The 16,862-nt window shown below is 39.8% G+C and overlaps 1 protein-coding gene across 1 annotated transcript in view; it reads left to right on the top strand.

The window, feature by feature from the left end:
* The window catches only part of SLIT3 (slit guidance ligand 3), a 504,299-nt gene that overhangs the window by 244,604 nt on the left and 242,833 nt on the right, over window positions 1-16,862 (top strand). The window contains exon 5 of the mRNA XM_069869312.1: window positions 10,820-10,891. Coding sequence (XP_069725413.1) covers window positions 10,820-10,891 — 72 coding nt within the window. The remainder of the gene's footprint in view (window positions 1-10,819; window positions 10,892-16,862) is intronic.

Below are 16,862 nucleotides of genomic sequence, written 5' to 3'. Positions count from 1 at the left end.
GTGCACGTTGCTGAAGCAAGGCATTTGCTGATGAATCAAAGTAATGCCCTTGTTGCCTTCTCGTCTTCAGCAATAGAGCTTGAAATGTGCCACAAGAATCTTTGAGGGTTTACTGTTTACACGTGCCCACATCTCTCTGAGTATTTTGGGTGTTTGAGTATAAAAAATGAATTTGTTTTCAAAGTAGAGGCTGAAAGTTTTCTTAGTATAGTATTTTGTTGACTTCAGGAAACTCAGCTTGTAATTTTGGCCAGGCTCGTTTGTGAGTGGCAGTGAAGCTCTAGCAAGGTTTAAGTATTGTGAATTGTCTTGAATTTAATTTTGTCTTCCGTAAAGTTTTAGCTCCTTGTTATGTCATCTACCAAAGCCTTAAAACAACAAAACACTCAATAGGCTGAGTGACCTGATCACAAGTTTAACTTCTTTTTTGGAGGAATTTTATCATTTTGTGTGCATGTTAGCTAAAAGGGAACATAGGTTTAGATCTGTGTTATGTTAGATAGCACATCTGTTCTACTAGTATAGTTTATTGTTATCTTTTATATCTAAACACCTATATTCTATTTCGATTCCTTATGCTGAAATGTAGCACTATTGGACTTTCTGTGCATGCACTGGGATGCTTGAAGTTGCTTTGCCTATCTTGGCTAGTCATTGAAAAAAAGAAATTATTTGGTTGTGCTTCAGTGAATGTTTTCTTGTTTGTGTGGGTAAGGTAACAGAACAGAGTTTTCAGGTATCTTTCAGCTGTGATGGTCAGGGTGGACCTGCTCTGCAATAGCGGAATAGCTTGTGGGTTTGTGGAGCCTACCATAAAAAGGAGAAGCTCGTATTACTTAAACAGCTGAATCTTGCATTAATATTTCCAATAGAATTAACCACTTTGTGGTCTTACATCTTGGTCTAATAAATCTATATGTCCTGTCCACACAGGAAAATGAATTAGGGCCACAAACCAGTCTGAAGTGTATCTTGTTACATCCGCAGTGTTTCACAGGGGCATTCAGGGACTACACGATTCATAGCAGGAAAGATATGTAAAGGTGAACTTGTGGTAGAAGCTGAAATATTGCAAAAAAAAAAAAAAAAACGGACGAGGTGCATAGCATAAAACTCTTTTGTCCTTTATCTAGGGATTCCATACCTGTTAATGCAGTACAGTCTACTGCAGTGTTGTGTTAGCATTTTTTTTAAAACTCCGGTTACAGCTAAAGCAATAGTGTGGCCCTCTTACACTGTTACATTTTTTTTACCACAGAATAATAGCCTCTTGATAACCAGGACTTAGCTATAAACAGGATGTTGTTTTCCTCACTGCAGCTTATTCAAATAATTTGCAATTCATTTTTACTTCATAGAATAAGTGGAATGTCATTGTAGTTGTTTTTACTGTCCATGGATTCTATGTAATTTTTATTATTTTTATACAGGCACAGAAATGCCTACAGTGATCATGCAAACAATGGTCTTTTTCAGAAGAACTTTGTAAAAAATAGAGCCTAAATTTTTACATGTGCAATTGCCACTTAGTCCTATGAAAACAGTCTGTTTTCATAGCTCAAGTGCAGGATCACAGCCTGAATCACATAAATGCCATTAGGACCATCTTTTTTATTCTACTATGTGATGGTAAGGGTGCACAAGAACATAAGTGATCAGGAAAGTACTTTTCTGAGTATATCGGTAAAGTGTAAAAAATTCCTTACAAAAAAGTGCTCGTCATTAACAAAGGCAGAATTAGCTCAAGAAAGATCACTAAAGAGTGAGTCTTCCTCCAGATGCTGATCATTTATCCAGTGATGGTGCAGATTATTAGCTTATGTTTCATATTTTATGATTTCACATGTTTATTTCCTAAAATACTCACCTTATTTTGAAAAAAAAATCTAACTCATGAACTGCAAATATCTTCATGCTTAGCTATCAGGCTGGTCTTCAACAGGGGCTCATTTTGTTCTGTGGAGATCAGGGGAAGGTAATAATGCCTACTGATTTTTAGAATCTGCAAATGCATAGAGTTGGTTTCCAACAGAGCTCAACAGACAAAAGTAGAAAATAGAAAACCGGTCAACAGTGTACAACTTGGGGGTTTTAAAATTAGCTTCAAATAAAGGAGCCTCCCTATAGCTATATTTCCTCTTACAAAAGTATTAACATTAATAAGCATTGACACAGCTTTTTTAATTCACATTGTTTTAGCAGTAAGCAAATATTCACAAAATCAGAAATCATGGGTAGAAACATTTTTTTCAGTGATATCAGTGCTTTGCTTCTACCTCCTTGAGGTGTATGTTGGCTTCTTCTGAACTATTTTAGTGTCTGTGTTGTTATCTTGCTTGATCAGAGAACAGCGCAGTAGAAATGCATTGGTAGAATTTGATATCACGGAGGAACAACATCCCATTGGGAAGGCTTTGTTTTGTCAGTGATCCAACTGTACATGTGTAGTAGTACTGGATAATTCCACAGTAAAAGAAATTTTTCTATCAAAATGAATCTTTCTTAAATACATTGTCAGAGCAGCGCGTGCTGTTTCACTGCTGGCAGGCCAATCTCACCACATGAGATAAGACTTAGAGTATAAATTGCATAAAATAGAATACTTAATGTGTATGACTTTTTAGGAGGTTTTTTGTCTCATCCTGCAGCCTGCTAGAGTAACGTGCTATAGTTGCACACCACCTCTCCTTGCGTCTCATTGTCCCCTCAATAAAAAGGAAGAATTTTATTGATAACATTTTGTAAAGCACTAAAATCCTATATTAAATACTACTAATAAAGAAGCCATATTGTCATTTATTAGTCAGAAGCTTTATCATATTTCTAGAAGGGTGCTTCTCTTGAAGCGTTTCCTCTGAGTCCACTGTCAGTCACTTTCAATTCCTGCTCCTGGACATATCAAAACTTGAGTATAAAGACATTGACGTAAAATTTAATTCTGTACGTATGTTCCAAAAGATAAAACAGATGCTGCTTTCTGAAAAGAAAACTCTGATCTGTCTCAAGAGGAGGGGATTTAAAATAGGAGTCTCCTAAATACTCTCTGATCACTATTTGCTTGGCATTTTGGAAATGGCAGGAGGAGGGAAGAACTACTGAGAAATTGTAGAGACAAATGTTGCCTTTTGTTGGGCATTGCCACATAGATTCTTCTTTACAATTCATTTAGAATAATATTACAATTTTTACTAAGCTTGTAAGAGATATACTGGCAGATTTAATTTTTTTTCTGGTTTTGTATTAGGTGCACTGTGTCAAATTCAGTGAAACAGAGTGGGGTTTGTTTGGTTTGAAGTGACTAAGAAATTTTAAAAACCTCTTGTTAAGCATACACAAATGTGTGTTCTTTGTTCTTGTCGACATTTAGAAAGACTTCCCCATATACTGAGTGATCCATGTATTTGTGTTAGGACAGAAGTCACGAATCTGTCAAAGACCATGCAGGTCAGATCTCTTGAAGGATGTTTTTTAACAGATGGTTTTTAATTTGGCCTTGGAGGAGGCAAAAGATAATTACTTGCTCCTGAGATCTTTTTCCTCCTTGAATGCTGAATGAACACCCTTCCCCAGTCTTTAAGCTCAGGCTGTGTTCAGCATCCTGTTCTTCAGAATGAGGGTATGTGTATGTGACTTAGTTTAATTAGACTATGTGAAGCTTTGAGTGAATGTTGAAGTATAGAGTTACCATCTACCACCTCACTGTAAAACTCAATAAACATAGAAATGGTGGTGTTTATCCTTCTGGAAGTTTAGCAGTAGTGCTGATGCAGTAGTGTGTGACTGTGAAAGCAGTGAGGACTGCTTTAATTGGAATTTTTGAGCTAAATTCCCTCCTTTAAAACAAACAGAGGTTTTCCAGCAGTTTCCTGGAGCATGCATTGATATCCAGATCCTTTATGTTTAGCAAAAGCACAATCACCTTGCCTTGCTCAGGATACAAAACATCTGTATGTCCTGCTCTTGTTTTGCAGAACTTGAACGCTGTCAACATCTAAACTTTTATTGCAGTAGTAGCAGGAAGGTATATTTTTCCTTTCAGAAAATCAACCGTTGATGCCAAGTTTCCACAGAGTAATGCTGTACAGTACTATTGTTCTTCAGCTCCTGCCGTGTAGCCCAGCGGCAACAAGGCTTATCCATTTTTCCTTTTAGACAGAGAGCTATAGCTGCTACTTTATGGTAAATGCCATCATTTACACTGAATGTGCAGAAAGGGAGAAGGCATGGGTTCACCGAGGGAGCGAGGCCCCTCCTGAGTATAGAAGTGCTGATGTGAGTGTCAGGCTTGCCACAGCTTGTTCTTATTACTGTGTTAGTGAGCTGATTTGGTCAATGCTTTTCCCACCTGGAATATGATAAATATCTTCAATTTATCTTGGATATCTACAAGGCTCAAAGTTACAGAATTCTCCTACACAGCTAACCTGGTTATTTGTTAATCTCTCTATGGAACAGGGAAAACTCTAACATTGAACCGTTTTGGAAATACTGTGATAATAGCTCCTAGATAAAAACAGCTGAAAATGTTAAACCTTCATTTTAACTATTTTTAACAAATAATATGTTGTGCCATACAATTCTGGCAGAGCAGGAAAGATTCTTCTTCTGTTCTTTGCAGTGAATGAAATGCCATCTTGATGCGATACAAAGACATTTTAAAAAATGTGGTTGAATATATGCACAGAGCCTGTTTTGGTCTGATTTCAAAGCTTGTGTGTACTGGCACCTCTGCCTCCAGATACATTTACCACACATGTAATTCACATCCACTTCTCGCATACTTCAAGCATGGTGATTGCTCTCTTGGCTCAGTCTTCTTAACACACTTCTTAACACTTTTAAGGCACAGTAGCCTTTGCAGATGCGCGCTTCTTGCAAAGGAGACAGAGCTACATCCTCCTGCGCTGCCTCCTGAGAATCATAGAAAGGTTTGGGTTGGAAGGGACCTTAAAGTGCACCCAGTTCCACCCTCTGCCATGGGCAGGGACACCTCCCACTGGATCAGGCTGCTCAAAGCCTCACCCAACCTGACTTTAAATAAGTGGTTGGAGCTGCATAAGAGGATGTGACCAAATTAACTGGAATATTGGTCACTTCTTTGAAAGGGCATCCTATTAACGGGCAAGAAGAAACTGTAGCAATTGGAAGGGGATCTGTGCTGAAGCACTCTCCTGCTCCTTTTATGTTCCCTGTCATGTCATATCTCAGATTAAACAGGGTCGGATGCATTGTGAGTTGTTGTGGACAGTAATAGAAACTCTGGGAGACAACAAAGCTTACCTGGGAATGTTAAGCTTCTAGTTAAAAGAAGGTGGCACTGTGAATATTAATATTCTGTGCTGGAGATACAATTGAGTAAACCTTCCCTCATCCTCCCTCCATGGATTTCCTTGGCCTTTCTACCTCTTTGTGTGTTTACTCCATTTTGTTTTGCTGACACTTGCCCTAGTAAGTATTGCTTCCTTGGTCATCACTCTTCTCTGGCTGTAAAAGTTATCTTTCTTTCAGCTCTTGCTCTGTGAAAAAGCTGGCCTGTATCATTGCCCTGTTCACTGACTTGCTTATCTTTTATTAGAGATACCTATTCTCTTTGGATTGTACTCTCTAATTTCCCCCATCTGTTACTATTTAACTCCCTAATTGTGTTATTTAATTCAGTAAAACATTGTAGGATAGAGTTTGTGTGTAACATGCTGTACAAATTAAAACTAATTCTAATGAGACAAATTGCAGTGACCAGACTGTGTTAAGTATGTGACCTTTTGCAGAGCAGTTCAGTCTGGTTTTAGTCCAATAGTAAAGAAATGTTGGGTTGAAGAACAGTCGCTGAACTTTAATGGTGCACGAAACCTCAAGAACTTTTTATTTCATTTTATTTTGGTAAATGCATAAGACTGAAATTTTTTTAACTTAGAAATACTTTTTGACAAATAACGTAAACAAGCTACCAACATGGATTAACTATTTCTCATTTTTCTCAGCTGCACTTTCTGTAGCTAGAGTGAAGCTAAGGGGAAAAAAATCTTATTTCTTAGCACTAGTGACAGCTGATACATTATTAAAATCAGCATTCACACCTTTCCATTAGTTCTATTTTGCAAAGCAAGCAAACAACATAAACATTCCAATATTATTGTGTCCGAAAGAGATGATGGGAAACTGTTGGTTATTTTGCTCTCTCGCGCCGCATGGCCAGTTGAATCCACCAGTGTTTGTCGTACGGTTTTGTATCACCTGCTACAGAGAGTTGGGTGTGAGCTCTTCTTTCTTATGCAATTATTTGTGGATAAGCTATAAGGTACTTGAAGTGATCAGGTTGGTTATTCTGGATTTTTCCTTTATTGTAGAACATTCGTTCTGAGTGTTAATAGTTTACTCTGTGAGCTTATTGTTTTATTATGGGAGCAACGTGCAGTAACATACTGGGAAAGCTACATGTTTGGCTGTGAAGCACTTGCTCCTGATGGCTAGTTCTTTAAGTCATTGCACGCAACTTTATAGATTTTAACGACAAGTCTAGTTCTTCACTGGGTAACACTGAATGGTGATCTCTTGTTTCACCCATTTGAGCAGAAGAAATGAGCAGGTTCAACAAGAAAATAGTTGTTAATTCAGCTGCTTTTCAGGGAATTTTTGGTTTAAAACCAGGGGTTTTTTTAAGTTTAGAATCTGGGTACCAAAAAAGATCTGGAAAATTACTGGTAAATACTCAAAGAGGTTTTTTGTTTGTGGTTTTTTTTAAAAGGGAGAAAACCCAAGAATAATGCTATCAATGTGGACTTTTTTGGTTTTCATATAATGCATCTTATTTTCAGTTCCACCGTGACTTTGCAAGTTCAAGTAGCTATTATAGTATTTTAGATCTGTAGTTCAGACTCTGTAGGCTCTAATTTTATGGATGTTCGTAGGGTCTGTGTCCCAATTAACTGATTTATGTTCTGTCACTGGCAAAGTTTCTTAATGTATTTTATTGCTACATTAGATAGTTGAAATTTTACTATGGATGCAATAACCAGCATTAAAGCAGGAAGCTAAAACCAGCATTATAGCAAAGACTGCAGAGGCACTTAAAAAACTTAAGCAGTTTTGGGTGTTTTTTCTTTCTTTTCCAGTACTTTTATCAAAAAAAAAATGCTTGCAATTCGCATTTGAAGACCAGGAAAACAATATTAGACTTACAGAGGGAGTTAATCTCTGTCCAGAACATTTTAGTTAAAATAAGAACTCAAAAATCTATTGACTTGCGCCAAGTTTGAGTCTGGGTTAGACTAACGTGTGGTCTGCTCTGCTGTGAGGGTTTCATTAGCTCCTGCATCTCTGATCTGTGCAAACTTGAAGTCCAAGTTCTTTAATATCTCTGTGGCTTTGTTTCCCCATCTCTGAAATGAGAGTGCTGTTTCCTTAGGGGCTTTCACCACATATTGCTGGCTGTGGAAGCTGTTGGTTGAGTGTATCCCGTATCACCACCTGCTGTGCTTTTCACCTAGTCAGCCCCTCTGTGATCTGCTGCCGAGGCCATTTCAAGCCTGTTTCCATTGAACAGGACATCTGGATGAAGGAAACCAGGGGAACACTTCCAATAAGACTGCATTTTTTTTAGACTGGCTGCTTGAAAGCTGTGTGGCAGGTTGAACTGGATGAAACTTGCCTGTGTTTATCAAAATAACAGGAAGAACAACTTAATCCAAAAGCATTCTTTTAGTTTGACCAGGTCTATTTTATCAGGATGCAAATGAATGTGATTTATTGGTTGGGCTTACTACTTTCTGTACAGAGGAACCTTTGTGAAGGAGGATGCTGCTGATGTACTAGCACATTTTAGTTTGTCTTTAGGTCAAGTGGTTTTGGTCAGTTCTCTAACACTGTTTGGTAGGATGAGGATTTTTGGAAATCTGTGTTTCTCTAAAGTTGGAATTTTTCAGGTTTCCTCCTTAGGTTCCATTGTGCACCCAAGCATTTGACTTGTTTTCCGTTCAAGAACTAGGTGGCTTGAAACCTCTGTCTAGAAAATAGGAAATGTGTTAGTAAACTTAATCTATTTTTTCATCAGATTCGTTATTATTTTCTTGAAAACCCCAATTCTTGTTTTCTGTCTTTTTTTTTTTTTTTTTAGGGTTTGGTTATGTTTAGCCTCACCTTAATTTATCTGGTTTTCTGCAGTTACTATTAATAACTGATATTTATTTTGCACATTGTTAGTGAGAGCTTCCTGTTATTTTTGTTACGAGAAGTAGGGAATGAAAAGCCTAATCTTTAAGATAAACTAAGTAGACAAGTTGCTTGTTACAGCCTTGTGCTCCCTCAGAGCAAATGTTAAGTGCATGGGCTGAGCGTGGTTGGTGTTTGCTTGCTGGTGAAAGATGCTCAGCAATACTTTGGCACAGTGTGAGGAAGCAGAGATGAGCGCTCTTCCTAACTGCCTCAAGAAGGGATGATTATAATTGTGAGAAGGCAGTTATGGAAAACGAAGCGTGAGGTTGTGAATTGTCTTTCATGCTGCGGCACTAATGCCTTGCAGGCTGTCAGTCCTTCAGAGCACTAGAGATATTCATGAAATCAGTCCATGATTCCGGAGGTTTAGAGAGGCAGTATTGGTGGCCAGAGGAGAGTGCCAAAATGGAAAATAAAATTAACACAATTTATAAGAAGACTGGCAAAGAGCATGGATAAATTTCTTACAGTCCTGGTTTTGCCTGACTGCAAGTGAGAGCTGGGCATAAAAACAAAGCAAAAAGCAAAAATATAAATTGGCCCTTTTAGACCACAATAATATTGGAAAACTTGAAAATCTAATTTGTATTAAAACCTTGTTTACAGTAATGCACAATAAAATGTCGGACATACGCAACTTGAGGTGTTGCTGGGTTTAGTGTGGTTTTATTTAATGGTGCAATTCTACTTTGTCATACCCTTTTTGTTCTACCTTGTGTGTCTCTTGCTTTCAGATCTTGCTATTTTTTTCCTTTACTAAACCCTTTTGTCACACTTTTACCATCGTCTGTAGCTCTGCTGTCACCCCAAAGTGACTCCCTGTCATTAAATCATTCTTCAGCCTAAGACTTCCTTCTTATGGGTCTGAAATACACTTTACTTGCGACTCTTCTCCGTCCGGGTTGCTTGATCATTTGTCTGAGTTGAAGATCTGTCTTTAAAGAACTAATATTTTGTTGCTGGCAGAAGAAAGGGGAGGTGAAGGAAGGGTCAGGGTGTGGATCAGTGTTAAACAAATTGTGAAAGTCACAAAGAATTTTAATCTGGCTTGAAAAAGAGACTTGTATCCTGCAGCACATTTTTGTTTGTGATTGTCTGAATAGACAATTGTGGTTACTTTGAGAATTTGGTGTAGACTGCATGACTGGTATAAATTGAATTAGACTCATGACAAGGACATAGTCCCCCTTTTTTTTCTATCTGTCTGATGGAAAGCAGAAGAAAGCCCTGCGTGACATGTCTTGACCCGCAATGTCAATGTGGGCTTTTGTGTCAGGCTCTGGTTTCTGGCCTCTCATTTGATAAAGCCAATTTGGTGGAGACCAGAAAGAAGGCTTGCTGCAACACAAAATGTACTTACAGAAAAGAGTATCTGGTGGTGAGTACAGATGACTGCCATTCCATCATAATCATCGTTAGAAAGCCAGGGTTTCTTTGAGAATGGGGCAAAGTCTTGGGCTTGTATAGCACAGGGACGCAGGCACATGAAAGGGTGAGCTGTGTAGTATCCTGTGCCATGTCATTACCTTTCTGTGTCCTTTTCTCCAGCCGTTCCCGTGCCTTCCATTTCCTCCTTTTGTTTATTTCTTCCATTTTTCATTCCCACTCTTCTGCATTCCTTTCATCTTCTTACACTTCTTGCTTCCCCCCATTTTGTCCACTGAACCAGAGTGAAATCGATCCCTCTTTTCTATGCTGACGAGGTGCCAGCAAAGAAATCATTGTGAGTGCTGCTTTTCCTTAGCCATAAACATCCCATTTTTCTGATTTTGTGTCCATTTCCCTCCCATTCCCCCTGCCCTCCTTCCTGCCCCCATTGACATGATAGAGAGAGGGTTGCGAACTCGTAAAATTCCAGTGGAAATACTTATAATGCATCGAAGGAAAAATCAACTGAATGCAGGTTGTGTAACAACAGAAGACTGTAACCTGCAGAGCTCATTGCTCTACCGGCACTCATAATGCAGACGTAATGATTTCAACTGAAATGTTTTGTAATATTTTAAGTACTAGAAAGACGTTCTGAATTGCTGTTTTCTGTTTTCTTTAAACAGGTTTAAAAATTCTGTCATTCCCATTGATATGCAGTGCGGTGCTTTTTTATCACAGCAGATCGAGATCTTCTCGCTTTGAATTTACAAAACTCACAAGAGAATGATTGCCATGTTTTTCCTGAATACTACTTTCAAATAAGGGGCTGTAATCTGAGCAGGGATAGCAAATATTTTTGCAGTTGGTAAACAAATACGAGGGTGGTATGAAAATTGCATTTGCACTACAGGGTTGGAATTTCAAGGCGCAAGCTTTGACTGCAGGTACTCTGACAGCAAATGATGGCATCGTGCCAGCATCACGACGGCTTTTGAGTGATGTTTTCTGAAAGTTCTGTCATTCGTATCGCAAACTCTGGTGATTTGCATTGGGGAGTCATTTCAGCTCATGCCACAGACCTCTAGAGGAGAAAAACAAAATTGAAAATATTGTGTGGAGTAACAAATCCAGAAACATCTGATTTTCTGAGCATGTTTATGTTCCATTATCTCATGTAGATTTGAGAAATGTGTTCTCTTTGTTAATGTAATGTATTTTTTTCTCTTCTGTTATTCAGAGACCTGAGTGAAAACCAGATAAAAGGAATCCCTAGAAAGGCCTTTCGAGGAATCATTGATGTGAAGAACCTGTAAGTGACAACTTCATTAATATTTGTGGTGCAAAACATTCTCCCTAGGTTACATCCGGCTGTTAGGATTTGTTTGAGTACCGCATGGTTAGGTCTGTGCTACACAAAAGGGAGCTCCGGACCCCGCTGTGTGCAGCGGGTTATCGTCAAGTGCTTCACCTGCTGCTTCAGTCCATGTGTGCACTGAGCAGCAAACATGAGGAAGCTCTGACAAAAGAAAAAAAAACATACCTAAAGGCGTATTTTGCTGCAAAACCCAGTGAAATCAGAGTCCAGCCTTGAAGCAAGGTATTAATGTGAACAGAACTGGTAAAGCTTGGTGGTGAAAATGAAATATTTCTCTTAGATTAAATTGTCTGTCCCACCACTTGGATGGGAAATATATATGGTAAAATGTGGTACACAGCACAGTAGTTGCAAGTAAAAAGATAATGCGGGAAACTAACGGGCTGTGTTTGAACAGTCTGTATTGAAACTTAAAATAGGATTTAAAAGCTGTTAAAAAGATAAAAGCAGATTTTGCTGTTTATGGTAGTGAAGCTGGTCTGTCCTAGCTATTTTCTATAACATAAGCTCTGAAATATGTGTAAATAAAGACTGCAGCACTGCATTTCCAGAGCTGCTAGAGGCTGCATGTATGTTACCTAGCAGAAATCCTTTTCTGTGCACACCCACACGGTAACACACCATTGGCATCAGAAGAGTCAACACAAAGTGAACTGAAAAAGGAAATAACAGCCAGCAAGTTGGCAGCCAGGATTTCCTGAGAAAACTTGCAGCCACTCTCAAAACCATTTCAGAGCCATTAGTATTAGCACCGTGTTACCACTCCAGTAGCTGAAATCTAATACCCCACTGTGTTAAATATTGTAAGCATAGCATAAATAGCATGGATTTTCTTTGATTTATTTAGTAGAAGAGTCAGCTGAAGGAGATCTTAAAGGCAGCACGTTTCTGTGAACAGTCTCACAACATCCCTGTGCTCTGTTTTCATTTCTTACCCCAATGAACAACCTCTTTAGTGTACAGCCTAAATATTTTTTCTATAGGAAGCATGGAAATTTTTTGGGGCATTCAACACAAGTCAGAGCATGACCACGTCTGCATCCAAGACGTGGAAAAGTACAATTCTTGTACTTTCTCTGGTGATGCTGTGTTGCAGGGTATATCACATCACTGGGGTTTGGGCAAGGGAGACGGGACTGCAATTACCAAAGCAGGACATCCCCCAAACTGGAAAACATGGGCACAGGAGCAATGCTGTGAGGTGCCCCAATTCTCTTTGAGCACTGTGCAAGGTTCCTTTGGAGACTTGGGGACAGACAGAATGTGAAGACTGTTACACGTAACGTTTACAGCTGTTTCCGCAAATATTCAGCATACTAAGCATGTGTTTCTTCAATGGTTTGTTGCCTACTTCTTGTATATCCAATGGTGACTTTAGCTTTTCAGGAATGAAGCCATTTTTACCTGTATGTCAGCCTGAGGAAACACATCTTGAGGAGCAACTAAACTCATCTAAGCGTGTGCTCTAATGTTCCTCTTCAGTGGAGGAGCATCAGAGGACCTGTGTGAGCAGGTCTAGTTTTTAATCCACAGGAAAATACTAGAGAGAATAGTTTATAATGGGAAGAATTTTGTGAATTTTACACAGAAGTCTGGGGTTTTTTTTGCCATATTAGCATGAACTTTACTTACATTTTGTAATCTGGAGGAGCAGTAGATGGTGTTTTGTTTCAGAAAATCAATCTTTTCTGACTATAATTTTCTGTTAGTTGTCTAACTTATTTAAAATAGCAAAGTTTGCATTCAGAGTTGATTTCACCTCTGGCAAGCTGTCAGAAAAATCACAGGTGTTCTTTGAATTATGCACCCAGTCTCAGTTCAGAAGGAACCAGGGTCTCTTTCACCTTTACACACTGATAACAAGGGATGGGTGGACGCAGTGCTTGCAGGGACTCTATAAGTGTAGGGAATCTAATGCATTAACAAAAAATTGTGGCTTTCAAGTTAGACAGTATATGGTATTTTACTGTAAAAGACACAGTATCAGAAATGCTCCCCTGTAGCCACTGTTTCTGCCTTTCAGGAATACTGAAATTGTTTTAGAATCATAAAATAATTCTGATTGGAAGTGACCTCTGGAGGTCATCTAGTCCAACCTCTAGCTTAGCAGGAGCACAGAGCTCAGTAGTCTAATTAATAGATTCGCTGACGTCAACCACGAGTACTTATTGTTTAAATAAACAGCAGGAGGAGGAGACATTTCACTTGAATCTGTAGCCGTTATTTCTTGATGAGGAGTGGACAAATTGTGTATGCAGGATGGCGCATTAGATCGGATGAGTGTTGCTTCCAGACACAGACTGGTGGCTGATGAGTTGCTGAAAAAAATGTGACAAAACCTTCAGCCAACTTGCTGCTGGGAAGGCATTATCATTTCTGCTGCAATAACTGTAAGGGTGTGATGCAAGTTGAACCAAGTTAATATTTAAAGCTCTTAAAGCTTTAAGCAGTAAGGTTAAAAACATGCCAATTCCCATTCTCGGTTTAGATTTGGCAGCCAAATCGCTCCCTTCTGAGTCACAGGAATGACCATGCCAAGGAGTGTGAGTGTTCGAGCATCTAGAGGAGGAGAATGAGTCTGTGCCTTTCAGTGCCATTCAGCTGCTGGAGCACCTGCACTGCTGATCGCCTGGTGACTCTCTGACACACGTGTGCTAATGTGATAGCAGCAGGGTTGGCTGTTTCTATGGTTATCATTTTGCAGATTTATTCTACTGTCTCAGAGTTCTTTCCCCTTATAAAGCATGTTTTTGAGGGCTCTTGGAGACTTTTAGACTTAGAAATAAAGTTACGCTCCCCAGTCCTTTCCAATTTGTCTTTAAAATTCATATAGGGAAAGGATGGCGTGGAATTGTCTCTGCTTTCATGGCTTAACATTTAACATGGCCTCAAATTCTTCCCAGGTCAGCATAAAGTGTCCAAACATTGTGGCTAAAAACTCTGTAGATAATGCAACAGGGGCACAGCAAGTGCTAGACCACGTGAAAGTCTCCATATTAATGCTGTCTTTATAACAGCAGCTTGGAAAGCTTCCCTCGGGGAAAAAATGCAGAGAATCTGGTGCAATAGACCAAGCTGGGGCATGAATTCCTTTTGAATACAAGCTCTGAAAGTTGCAGCCTAAGGGCTTTGTGTAATATAAATTACAGTGGGTGTCATTTGGAAACCCTGTGAGAACTCAGCGTGGTCACAGCAGTAAGCAACACAGAGTGGCAGGTTGTGTGCTGTTGGAGCATACTGGTGTTAAAAAAAAATATACTGAATTTAAGGGAAGAGGTGCTGCTGTGTGTCCTGAGGGATGAGAGTCTCTGATGATGTCCATATAGGACCAGGACTGAATTGGCATGGATGCAGTTCTGGTTATTTAAAAGAACTAAATGCTAAGCTGATAGGGGGTAAAAAAAAAAAAAAAAAAAAGAAGTTACAAAAAACAATGTTTCAGGATATTTTTCACCATGTCTGTCTTTTTTAAATGGTAAAAGCTTTCTTAGCAGAGCAGTGAGCGCAGGAAAAAATGGTCTCACATAAGGGTTGTGCTAAAGAAGAGCTTTTAAATGTCAGGGAGGCCCATGTTTTTGCATGAGACAAAGCCAAAGCAGAGGCTGGCAAGATCAGGTCTTAAAACTCCCAAATGGGGGAAATTTTATGTGAATTATTTTCATATAGAGTGGTTTTTGCTGTTTGGCTATAAAATCAAAGGAAGAGTCTGCACACAAAGCATAAGTTAGTGTCTATTTCTAATTAAAATATAGAAATAATTGTACAGCTTTTAGAAAGTTTCATGAATACATAATGTCCATTAGCAATAGTGAACTCGTATGGGAATTTGGCATAAACTGACACTTTGAACATATTGTAGAATAGAAGCATAAATGCTGCTCAGTGGTCCTAAATGAGCTGAACAAGCAAGGGCAAGAGAGGGCCAGCTCGCATTGCACACCTGTATTCAATTTCTGTTACTTATAACTTAGAGAACAGGAAATGTTTCTTGCAGGAATCTAGCTCCACATATGCACATGTATATCAAGAATTAAAGTGTAGGGATTTGGGTCTTGTTGAGCTTTAGGCTAACTCAGTGTTGTCAGCCACGGCCTTCCATCATAAAAACATATAGGTCCATTTCTTGGATTTCTGCACATTCACCCTTCTTGGACCACATCTTGGCATTCAGGGTTTCTCTAGTGAAACATTCCTGCAGTTTCTGTTGAATTAGCCTGCACAGCCCACTTTATCATGGGGCACCGGATTCCCAGAGTTAGGAATATGCAGAGCTTGATTCAGATAAAGATTCTGTAACAGCAGCAACCATTCTTTTAGGTTGTTGTTTGTGGTTATTGGCACATGTTCCCAGTTCTTCCTCTTGCTGTGCTTTCTGCAGGACTGTGAAGCTGAAGATAACCAGTCGAGCTGCCTGGGGATCATGAAGCATTGTACAAATGTGGTTCTTGGAGACATGATGATATTGGGGCCGCTTGCATTGCAGGGATCATTCCCCTGTAAGAAATGTAAAAGGGATGTCAAAGCATTTTCCGAGCAAGTTCCTGCCCTGTGTCCTTTTGCCATCTCTTGACAGTTTATTGTTTTGTTTTGCAGCATTGCAGTAAGGAAAATCAATAGCTCGAGACTTAGCAGCAAGCAGAGATCTGGCTGAGACTAAACGGGAACACTGGTTGTGCGTTTCCCTGAGTCTTTGCTCCTTGGTCACTTATTCCTATCTTGCACCTTTCAGACTGAGGGAAAAACTACTTCCGTAAGCAGTGAGTGTGCAAATGTATGTACCGAGTGCACAGACTTGGTGTCAGTCTCTAGATCTATGCAGCCTCCGTGACCTACATCAAGGAGCAAGTGCTGCTGGCAGGGCTGGGTGGTAGGAACTGGCCTGTGTCCGTACAGTTTATGGGGCTCAAGCTCTGCTGTGCCTGGTCTTCTCTTTCATATTAGCATCTCCTAGCCAAGGAGACAAAATGATTCACTGAGAGGAAAACATGAATACCTGTGCAGTGTAGATGCGTGGGGAGACTGACAGAGCAGCAGAGCAGAAGGGAGCCAGCCTGTCATTGTAGTTACTACAGAGCTAAAGCCACATGAAATGACACAGGTACAGCTTTTCTTTTTGTGAGGAGTTGATGCTGTTTCGTTTTCTTGATTCACTGGGACTCAGTTCCGTGCATATTCAGCTTCTGTCTTTTTCATTTTGTAGGCTTTGATTATAAGAGAGTTTTGTAACACTGGGATGCAGAAATGCATAAGCTAACAGGTTCATCTGTCATGATAATAGATTCATTACATTTCTTTCTAAATATTTCTCAGCTGCACGTAAGATAATAGCTTACATTACTACATCTGCAAGCTGCTTTCCTTGCGTCCTGGGGTCACTTGGGACATTGTGCGTAGTATTATAGAATCATAGAATCACCAGGTTGGAAGAGACCTCTTGGATCGTCAAGTCCAACCATTCCTATCTGCCCCTAAACCATGTCACTGAGCAGCTCATCCACCTGTCTTTTAAATACCTTCAGGAATAATGACTCAACCACCTCCCTGGGCAGCCTCTGCCATTGCTCAGTGACCCTTTCAGTGAAAAATTTTATTTTTGATATCTAGTGTGAACCTCCCCTGGCAGAGCTTGAGGCCGTCCCCCTTGTCCTGTCCCCTGTCACTTGGGAGAAGAGCCCAGCTCCCTCCTCTCTACAACCTCCTTTCAGGTAGTTGTAGAGAGCAATGAGGTCTCCCCTCAGCCTCCTCTTCTCCAGGCTAAACACCCCCAGCTCTCTCAGCCGTTCCTCATCAGGCCTGTTCTCCAGCCCCCTCACCAGCTTTGTTGCTCTTCTCTGGACTCGCTCCAGAGCCTCAACATCCTTCTTGTGGTGGGGGGCCCAGAACTTAACACAGTATTCGAGGAGCG

Source organism: Phaenicophaeus curvirostris, chromosome 15, assembly GCF_032191515.1.
Source record: "Phaenicophaeus curvirostris isolate KB17595 chromosome 15, BPBGC_Pcur_1.0, whole genome shotgun sequence".
In the NCBI taxonomy this organism is placed as follows: Eukaryota; Metazoa; Chordata; class Aves; order Cuculiformes; family Cuculidae; genus Phaenicophaeus; species Phaenicophaeus curvirostris.
Note: the sequence above shows the minus strand (reverse complement) of the source record. Positions and strands in the feature narration are given on the sequence as shown.